The 11,185-nt window shown below is 40.8% G+C and overlaps 1 protein-coding gene across 2 annotated transcripts in view; it reads right to left on the bottom strand.

Moving 5' to 3' along the window:
* Positions 1 to 11,185, bottom strand: part of tafa2 (TAFA chemokine like family member 2) — a 97,628-nt gene that overhangs the window by 39,647 nt on the left and 46,796 nt on the right. For both annotated transcript variants that reach the window (XM_042227549.1, XM_005939238.3), the window contains exon 2: positions 3,311 to 3,414. In XM_042227549.1, coding sequence (XP_042083483.1) covers positions 3,311 to 3,413 — 103 coding nt within the window. In that variant the 5' untranslated portion in view covers position 3,414. The remainder of the gene's footprint in view (positions 1 to 3,310; positions 3,415 to 11,185) is intronic.

Here is an 11,185-nt window from a genome sequence, read left to right as displayed (position 1 = left end):
ATAATAAAATAACGTGTTAAATGGGTGGAAATCCCTAGATCAATGTTTAAATTAACACTCACGCGTTGACTCTGTCGGCTTTGTTTTGCCATGCATGCTCCCTTTCTTTTGCAGCTGAGGCTGCGTTACTTTTTTTCCGCAAAATACATTGACCGCGCCTTCTTTCCCTCCGTCTCCATGGTGACTCGCTTAATCTGTGCTCCACTAATCAGGGCTTTATGTATCCTCGTGCGCGCGCTTAACTTGGGGTTAAAGCAACTCCGCGTTGACTGAACTAATTGTTATCAGCCTTTCTGGAACCGAATATTCCGAGTTGGACAGTTCGGGGTTACTCAACCCTGAGTATCGTTTTTCACTCTGAGTTTTCTAAACCGGCTTCCTGAAATAGGGCCCTGCTCAAACTTAAGCTCTCCTTAGTATGGCTGGCTCCGTTTCTCCAACAGCGCACTCACAGGAGGCAGCTGCCCCGCCCCCTCGCTCAGTCGCTTAGTGCCTGAGCTCGGATCATACCAATATCAGGGGGGATTCACGCACAGTTGTAAATTCCCACAGTGTGCAGTATGTGCTTCGAATATTGTGTGTACTTTTTGTTTCATACAGTTGTCAGCCAGGCATCTAACTATGAAAAAATTACACTCCAAAAGACCCCGGGCTTCTGACAAAACAACCCGGGCTTAAGCCCAGTAAGCCACCCCCACGCTCCGCCGCTGGTTACTGATTACTTCTCCAAAAAAGTAATCCTGTTACTTTACTGATTAGTTATTTTCAAAAGTAATTAGTTACTTCGTTACTTTTTAAAACATGATACACAACCTGGATACATAATAAAGAAATAGACCTTTCAGCCCAATTCTATTTTTTCTGCATAATCCATCATAAAACTGAATCAAATGGAAAAAGTCTGTTTTTAAAACTTGTTTCATTATTTTTAATCTTTTAACTTTATGCAAAAATTAAATCATATGCAACAGTCTTTGACTTAAAGAAATTGTTGAACATTTAAACCAATTTTCTGCATATTCTAGCATATTTAAAAAATATATTTTTTGTGTTCACACTCTTTCAAACAGATGCACGTAAAACACAGCAGAAAATAAAATAAATCAAAGATTCAGCAGCTCTGAGTCCTGTCGCTCTTAAATCTGTTGTCACCTGTTTAGCAGGAGTGGGGCGGGTGGAGGTTTGCCCACAGCGGTCATGTCAGTGGGGGGATCCGGGGGTTTCTCTGTGAATGTCACATTCCCGTGGCAGCGTGCTCGCTGCTCGCTCAGATTTGAAGTCTAATTTTTCACTTTAGAGAGAAGTTTTCCTCCCACACAGAGTGCACAGCGGACGCTAATGTTTTTGTCACTTTTACAGAATCAAAGTAATGTGAGTATTTCCAAGCTTTAAACGCTTCACGGTTGTACTCTCTCCCACACTCCATATCTGCACACGTCTGTTACCACAGACGTCGCACGTGCTTACGTCACAGTCATGACTCATGAGACACTCTCACAAACAAAATCACCGTTTAGTAACGCAGCGTGCTTACGGGAAAGTAACAGTAATCTAATTACCTTGAGTAAGTAATCCCTTACTTTACCCGTTACTTGACAAAAGTAATCGGATTACAGTAACACGTTACTTGTATTAGAGCTGTAAGCTGTAAGAACAAAAAACTTTGTGCCTTGAACCTCCAAGGACACCGGGACTCGAGCAGGTGTGAAGATCAAAAGGTTGCATTTTGGAGCATTAAGTAAGACCTGAATGTAAACGGTCACGTCTTGGACTGCTTCTCCAGTCGAATGCTGCTGTTTTGTCTGAGCTACCGCTGTCTCACTGATGCACACATTGTGTTCTTTGTACAGGTTATAGCAATAGTGAGATGGGTCACTCATAGCTCGCTGATATATAAGCACTTGCAGTGAGTCCCTTGGCATTATTGGTATAAACCCACTGCCATTTTTCCAGTGTGGTATAGCAGCATGTTTTAACCCAAACATGCTGTGGCAATCTGTTTCTAAACCCAACCAAATAGTTTCAGAGCTTGAACCTGAGCAGCGAATCCAGTGACGTAAGCAAAACAGATCACTGAGCAAAAACACAAAGTTAGCAACTGGGACACAAACCAGACTCCTTGCTGATAATCTTTTGACTTACTCGACTGGTAATCAACATGTTTCCTGACACGGCCTTTGCCCTGTTATCTCTTCATACACCTCCATTTTTACAACCAGAGGATAAAAGCATCAACATAAAGGACAGCTTAAAATGCCGACACAACCTACAGAACATCAGTGTTTGAGAGCCGAGGTAGAGAATCCACTGGCCCTGTTGCTTCAGGACATACAGCACTGATGAAAGCAATTTAAAGCACAGTGTTGCCACTATTCAAGACTTACTGTCAAAAAACCCAAACTTAACAATTTGCTTAGATGTTATTAAGATGCATAACTGCATCAGTTACTAATGGTCAGTCCAGTTATTCGTGCTGCTGCTGCAGCGGACACTCCTGGTCTGGCTTGCACCACAGTAATAGCAGCATTGCTACATGGTGGAGCAGACCAGATTTATATTGAAAATAAACACCACACCAGAGCGTTTGCTTGCTCTCTCTCTCCCTGGTCCTGTTGGTTGTGCTGCCACATACATCATAATTTTGTAAATCACTGAGCTAAACATGGAAGCTACTCAAATTCAGTTTATTAGTTAGCTTTTTTGTTTTTTAATATATATATATTACAATTGCTTGCTCCCACTCCAGTCCAAAATGAGTCTTTCTTCATGAGCAGAATCTTCTACTTCTGCCACTGGTGTTCATATACAGAGGGAAGGTCTCGCTGTCTAATCAGCCTAAAAATTCATACAGTTCATAGAAAGTTAACGCCTCCAGGTCACAAACACAAACTGAGAATGATTTCAGTGAAGTGATAGAAATCTCATGTCCAACATATTTCCATATTTATAGAGTTTAGCTTTTTGAGTGAGGGACAATGATAAGAAAGCAATGTTACACAGCTGGTGTTATTCTAAACAGATTATTCTGCATTCATCTCAAATTGTTGGTGAAAATACTTTTTGCTTGCTGGTTTGCACTGTGGCACTAAATCAGACAGTCAATGAGCAGCCTTAGTCTTTAATACTATGAAGGAAAGAAACAGTAAAAATATATGATTTTTATGAATATATTCTTTAAAAAAGAATATATTACTGACTGGGTCATAATTGTTTTCAAAGTCCAGACCAGTGATACCCAGAAGCAGTTCAGCACTACAGCCCACCACTGAAAACTTAAGAAGCAAAGTAAAAGCTGCTTTTGTTTCCTCACCTGTTGTTGCTTCTGCTGGTACAGACATCTCCCAGACGCTCATGACAAGCACCATTAGAAGTAGAGCTCCTTTGCTTCCAATCTGCGGGTATGGCTCACTCATCCTTGATAAAGAGGCGAGAGGAGAGGAGTGTTACCACAAATAACTCATTTATGATAGCTGCAGTTTGAAGCAATTTGAGGTGAAACCAGAAACACTATTTATAGCTATACAGAGATAAAGTTTACATCTAAATGATTCAGAGAAAGCTTGGGAGAAGGTGCTGTGACCAAACGAAACCAAAATCCAGCTCTTTCAAAATCATGAGTATGACCCAAGCAACACCATCCCCACGGTGAAACAAGGAGGTGGCAACATTATGCTGTGGTGTTCCTGCTAAGGACCAAGTAACGATTCCACTGCAATGAGGGGAAGATCGACCAGACCTCAGTCCTGCAGAAAATCTGTGGAGGGAGCTGAAGCTGCCAAGTTTCAGCCTAGAAATCAAAAGGATTTAGAGAGTTTCTGTAAAGAGGAGTGGTTCAAAGAGATGTGAGCAAACCAAATAAAAGAAGCACCTACCCACCAAGTGGTCATGTTTTACACAGGGTTCAAATGACATACAAATCAATGTAGGACTTTCTGGAGTTTTGACTGATATTCTGCTGAAACCTCCATCAAAATTAGAGGCCCTACATTTCTTTGTAAGTGAGCAGATTAATAAATTCAGCAGGAAATTAAATAATTATTTCCCCCAAGGATGAAAGATGGCTAGATAGACATCATTAACCCACATTAAGCCCCCGGTTTATTTGCATTTACCAAACAAAAGCATCTATTATCATCTGTGTCAGCCTCTCCTCCTTCCTTTTTTTTCATCCCTTCGCTCGCCTGAATGCATGTTTGCTCGTATAAAGCAGGGATAGAGGCTCTTATCCTCCTCCTTGCTTCTCAAAACAAACTACAGCTGTGAATGCACCCCCAGATCACTATCTCCAAATTCTCTCTTTCTTCCCCTGCGGCTCCCCTCGTGCTCAACCGAACATGAGGTGAAGGCTCTCTGCTGCCCCAACAGGCTTCAGCAAGCCTCTGTAGGCTCTACAGCAGAGCGGAGAGCGGGCAGGTCGCAGTGGCTATTCCATCCCTCCGCAGTGCCTTTTTCTCTGCACTCCCTCTCCCTAATGAAGTGTGGTGGAGCCAAGGCCACACTGCATAAACCGTCTGGCACAGTGTGTTATCACCGACAGACAATGATCAAATTTCAAACGGGGGATGCGGGAGTGGTTCGGTAATTACTGGAAGGGGCATAGTATCGTATGGCGGGAGGGGACAAAGTTACAAGCTGCGTTTATGCCTTATTTACCACCTCCCGCCTCTTATCTGGCTGCCGCATTGACATATAGATTGGCTAAACCTCATTGGGGATCTCAGATTATTTGTGTAATTAAGTTTATTTTTGCAAAGCAAACATGACCTTTTAGCAAGGTTTTGTTAGAGCGCTCAGTGTCACACAGGAATTAGTATTGAGTTGTGTTGCTCCAGCAATAAAGAACAGGCAGAACTCACATGTTTAATGTGCCCTTTAAAGATATAAATAGCTGCCTGTTATCTGGACATGTAGGCGATAGCAGTGTATGGAAGGGGAAGTCTTAAATAATCGCTGAAGATTTATTTATTTATTAATTTTGACATGGCTTCATTTAATGAAATTTGACTTAAAGGTCATGAATAATTTCTACATCACATTTTCCCTGCTTTAAAAAAAAAGCTAAATATTTTTGGGAAATACTAATTGCTACCCAAAGCCATCACAGTGACAGCGAGACTACAGGAGGTCACCGAGAGCGAAGAAGTTATTTGAAGTGCCGCGGCTTGATTATGTCATTCCTTTCAGGTTTTTATAGGGATTAAACAAGATGCATCATGTTAATTTGTGAATTTCAGATGGTAAGTACCATCCAACTCTCGACAAAGGAAAGAGGCAGGAAAGAGCAAAGATGGGGGAATAATTCCAGTAATCTTAAAATAACCCAGATAACTCAATCTGAAAGACTCAAAGCAACGAGCGCACACATAGCTGAGATGTGACAGAGCAAAGAGACAAGCAGTTGCATGCAGTGGACGCAATAAAGCATGGGTCTTTGACTTTTGATTCCCAAGTCCTCAAACTAACGAACAAAGCGGTCACTTGTTCCTACAATCTGATACAACCGACGTTAGTGAGATACAGGCACGAGTACTCGAAAAAAATGATATGTGGCATTTAATGAGATAGTAGAAGTGTAGAAGGCTAATCGCTCAGCTACAGGGCTCATTCATATTCTTCAAAGGGATTCTGATCATGAACCATAAAGTTGTAACCACTAAAAGTAGCTGTGACACTGTGAAACGATGGTATGAGCTCCTGTAGAAACCATAAGTCTGTGTGATGTCAACCTTACTTTAACAAACACGTGTTTCACTCACAGTGTCACAGAAAAGAATGACTCTACCCACAGTCCTAACATAAGGCAGCAAAGTGTCTGATTGAAAGAAAGAAGGTGTACTTTATTGATCCCCGTGGGGAAATTCCTCTCTGCATTTAACCCATTCACTGAGTGAAGCAGTGGGCAGCCATTGGGTGCCCGGGGAGCAGTGTGTAGGGACGGTACCTTGCTCAGGGGTGCCTCAGGGTAGCTGTTCAGGGGAATCGAGCCCCTGACCTTCCGATCATGGGGCCACCACTCTACCTACTGAGCTATCCCTGCCCCGGTTGGTGGAAGTTGCTGTCGCCATGGAAATGTCAGGTTTCTTAGTCAGTGCTAAACTTTAGAAACCGCTTGAGCAGGCACAAACACTACACACAAACTACCATTATACATTATTATATATGTATAATCTAATGCAGCGGTCTCCAACCTTTTTTGCGCCACGGACCGGTTTGTGCCCGACAATATTTTCACGGACCGGCCTTTAAGGTGTCGCGGATAAATACAACAAAATAAAACTAGTACTAGTACCGAAAAAAAGAAGATTTATTCATAACACACGTGAAAAGACCCAGGAAAACCGAGTTAACGATAAAAACGATGACAAAATAACGCTGAAAACCAATAAAAACCCTGAAAACCATGTATTTCACACCTGAGCCTCAACTCTCGCGGCCTGGTACCAAACGACTCACGGACCGGTACCGGTCCGAGGCCCGGGGGTTGGGGACCGCTGATCTAATGTATACGTTTCCAATATACTGCTGTTAACAACATAAATGTTAAGATAAGCTAATTACAAAACGTTCCAAAGGTCACTTGCTGTAGATTCTGGAATTTTCAGCAGTTTATTATTATGAGTAGTTCCTCTAATTTTAGGAGTAATTATGTATGCATTGTTGTACCTCTGACTTTATTTTCTGATCTAAATCCAGGCTTTGAATCAGTATTTGGCTCATAAACCACCTTGTAGCTAATCCCTATATTCTTTATTTAAGAATATAGGGATTTTCTGAAATGTCAATAGAGAAAATGAATGAGAAAGTCATTTGAGAAGCACAGGCCTTAATAAAATGGCTTGTGCCCTTTGGCAGGGGTGCACATAAGTGGTCCACAGGTGCGCATTCGCTGTCAAAATAAAAGACGCGCACCAGATAAGAAGTTGCAACATTTGCGTACATAAGATTTTCTGGAGGAGGACAGACATTTGTTTAGAACTCTTAAAGATGTCGAAGAAGCTCCTTTAAGCAATTACTTTGGTGTTCCTCCACCTCCAAAGAAATGTCAGGAGTCCGAACCGCAAAAGAAGCACGTATTCTCGGAAAAGGGGTTGCAGGAGGTGAGCTGGCTTCAAACAAATGATGAACGCACAGAGATGTGGTGCAGGATATGCTGTGAAAATCCCACTCTAGAGGACAAAAACAGTGCTTTTTATATGGACGCAAACGCGCGTTGCAACTTCTTATCTGGTCTTTTATTTTGACAGCGAATGCGCACCTGCGGACCACTTATGTGCACCCCTGCCTATAGGGTAGCTGTAACAGAAGACAACAGAAAAGGTAAAGAAACGCAAAATTTGTGCAAATATTCTGCGCACTAAAAATATTTCACAGACAAATTTTGTGTATATATACATTACATAAAAGGTCTGCATCCAAAAATTTGGCATTTCATGTCATTTTTTTCTCAGCACTTTCAGGGTGTAGGGGCCTTTAGAAGCACATCATGGTGTGGATTCCAACACATCCACTAGAAACTTCTAGCTTATCCAGGTGCAGAGCTTCCTTCCCATCTAACATAACTATAGGTCCAAATAGCAGCTTGTGCAAACAACCCCTGGTATCATTTTATGAGGAGAGTGGTCTATCTGTGTGATAAAGTGTGTTTTTTGGATTGTCATTTCCCATCTTGCCTTGCTTCAATTAGATCTCCTTTGTTTCCCAGGACACTTGCTGTGCATGCCAGAAATATCGGAGGTCATTAAGCTACTTATCCACAAGAGGAGGGATAATGCAGCACAAACACTAAATGGACCCAAGGTAATCCTTTATTTTCATAATATATTTTTTTTCCATCCCTATTAAAGCCACGATTGCCAGTATCATGGCATTTAACAGTGTTTTCAGTGTAGCTACAGAGCGATTGTGAGGAAGGAAATTCACTGAAATGTTGAGCGTGATATCCAGGTAATGCACCAGTGTCTGCATTTTCTCAAATGGACCTCGATTGTACGCACAGATACTTATACTGGAACAGTGTGTGCTTACGTTCACCTCCCAGAGACAGATTTATGGTCACCGGTTAGCCGGAGAATTGGAGGCTGGGTTGAAATGGTGGCCAGTTGGTGTCGGTGTGCAATTCATAGTAATAAGTGTGTGGGGGGGGAAAAAGGGTCATTGGTGCCGCAGAGCAGGGCAGCGTTACAGCATCATTTGTTGGATGCTGTCGAAAGGTGCAATTCCATAAATGACATCTCATTGCACCTGAATGTGCTGCGTTGTCACTGGTGCTCGGCAGAGCGAGTCCCTGGAGATTTGTTACGCTTTGAAGCCAGTTTACGTCTTGACCTTGGCTTGAAGGTCTTTTGCATTTCTGCAACAATATCCTTATATTTAATATAAATAGACATTGTGATCCTGGCTGCATTATTGAAAGACACCTGTGGTACTCAAGCTATACTTAATCTTTATCAAGAGAAGAATTCCACAAGAGCCAAGACGACAGTTTTCCTGCCCTTGCTTGAAAAGAACCATTCACAAGCTGATCTGGTAAAGACGGATGAGACGACTGTGTCTTTGCAATAAGTCGTGGAGACATATCAACTCATGATAACAATGCATCTATGTGTAATTATTGTTAAGTACTCAGGTGAAATGAATTAGTGGCACTGTCATGGTTGACTCTATATTATTCAGCATTCACTTTATTTCTCTTTATCCAATCAGAGAGGCAGAAACAAATGCCTGTGGCAGGTCACGTTTAAGGGAGCAGTATTATATTTGGTAGATAATAATTTCATTTTCTTTGGGATTCTTTTTCATCAGTTATTGCACTAAAACGTGGAGGTTGATGAAACCTTATTTATATACTTGCATAGTTTTAAATACGTACATTTTTATTTCTGTGGCTGTTGTACATGTGTAGCATTCATTGCACTGTTTAGCAAAATTTGTTTAAATGTTTAGAAATAAATATTGATTAAAAAAGTTATTCAGGATTATCAGAAGTGTATTCAAATTGTCTATTGAAAGTTAGAACCGGTTACTGTTATGTACAAAACAAAGTCATAGTAAAATTCATCGACTAAACTCAGAAAGATTCTCTTTGTTCTTGTCAGTCTGAAAACCTTTTGCCATTTTAAATGACTCGATATGGAACTATTATCACTTTGATCAACCTTAGAGGAGCGGTCAGAGGTCAAATGTGACATGATACTTTAAATCTTTATAGTACAGTCATATAGTACTTTTAAAGTTATAAGGATTTTTTGGGGTCAATTTTTGACCAATAACATTATGTTGACCTTGAAGGCCTTGATGAAATTGAGCCAAACCAAAGATGTTTGTCCTGCGGCAAGATTGCATGTTTCATTACTCTACTCAACCTTTTAAAATTGTAACACTGATTGATTGATTAAGCCTTTAATTGCAATGTTACACGCACATGTTACCTGCAGGGAAATGGGGCCCCTTCCATCCATACATGCATTGCACAAACATGACATTGGGAAGACAAGTCAGAGAGGTCGGATGGTAAGAAAAACATTGTTTATGTAATAAAGATAATTCACATTTAGGTTGATCTTAGTTTGTTTCAAGGTTAGACAAACACCTACACAAACAATAATAAATAATCATGTAAATCCTAAACATTTATGTTTATGTTAAGAAAAGATAAAATGACTTTGACACACAAACCTGGTAAATTATCACCCATGTTGCCCTGACATGCTCTACAAAACATTTTTAACGCAACCTTTTGTTGGTTTTTACGGCTCACAATACCTGTTTGACTTACTTACTGCTGTCACAATACTCGCTGTTAGATGCAGCAGCTGTTTTCAGTGACAGGATCTGTTTGGGCGAAGCTGTTTTTTTACACATGCAGCTCTGAACTTTTCCAGACATTAGCCGACGGGCCTGAATGTCAGAGTGCAAATTGCTGGCTCATAAAAAGGTCTTTAACCTGTCAGCTCTCTAGCTTAATTTCTGTGTGATGGTCGGATAAATCCGTGTGAAAACAATGCTGGTCAGTGAATTCACAGTGAAAGAGTGGCTATGGAGTCTTTCTCGTAGTGAGAGCCTGACGAGGGCAAACTATCTCCTGTTGTGTGCTTCATGTCAGTGAGGATACATTTGGACAGAGGCCTGAACAGACAAACAATCTCAGCAGTTAGCTTGAGAACTTCCTGTAGTGCTAAAGTGCCGCAGGCCAAACCAAAGACACTACACCACATAAACGACTGTGTTGCCTGATGCCAACCGGAGTGTAATGTGTAATTCGGTAAACATTAGTCAACACAATAACACATGGCTTCATATGTTATATACATATGTATGCACAGTACAGCATTTCAGTGTTATACAAATAAAATGTATTTAAATTAAATTTATTTCAACTTATTCTTGTGTAATTTAGCTAATTGCCTCAGCTTGCTAAATGTAATGTCATGTTTTAACTATATGCCATAAAAGTGTAGGTTTAGTGCGTAATTCTCAACACTTTTTCTAAAATCTCATTACATTTGTGTGGCAGATACACAAACGAGACAACACGTGAATAAAACATCGTTAGAGGCACACTTCTTTAAGCTAAGCCAGACCAAATATGACAGCTCTGTACGCTATTCCAGTTCAACGTTTTATTTTTTTGAAAGACAAGACCACAACCGGTCGTGGCAGATGGCCCCGCCCCGCCGCTGTTTTTTCGTTTCCACTGTCACCAAAGTGCTTGCTCATAGGGGTCATATGATTGTTGGGTTTTTCTCTGCATGTATTATTGTAGCGTCTACCTACGATATAAAGCACCTTGGGGCGACTGTTGTTGTACAAATAAAATTGAATTGAATTAATTACTTGATTTCAGCATGATCAGCTCTTGCTTCATAGTTTCATCCTGTAATATTACCTGGAATTTCATTAGACTGAGCCAATAAAGAACAATAAAGCTCATTATCTTAGCAATGACTGCCCTCCAGTTTTATTCCTTTATTTATACATGTTCAACTACTGCAGCTTTCAGTGCTCCTTGGGAATTTATACTGCAGCTTGTAATGACGATTCAGATAGGCATTTTGAGAGAAAACAAACTCAAACTTAGACTGTATCTATAGTGGTTGGAATGTTTCATTAGCATGTAAGCCTCACAATATTTTTTGTATAATGTATGAGCCTTTTGCCACAGAACACAGAACAAGCCTGCAGAGAA

This window comes from Haplochromis burtoni, unplaced genomic scaffold (assembly GCF_018398535.1).
Source record: "Haplochromis burtoni strain Fernald_Lab_line unplaced genomic scaffold, NCSU_Asbu1 Contig_267, whole genome shotgun sequence".
Lineage (NCBI taxonomy): Eukaryota > Metazoa > Chordata > Actinopteri > Cichliformes > Cichlidae > Haplochromis > Haplochromis burtoni.
The sequence above is the reverse complement of the archived record's forward strand: the minus strand, read 5'-3'. Positions and strand labels throughout refer to the sequence as shown.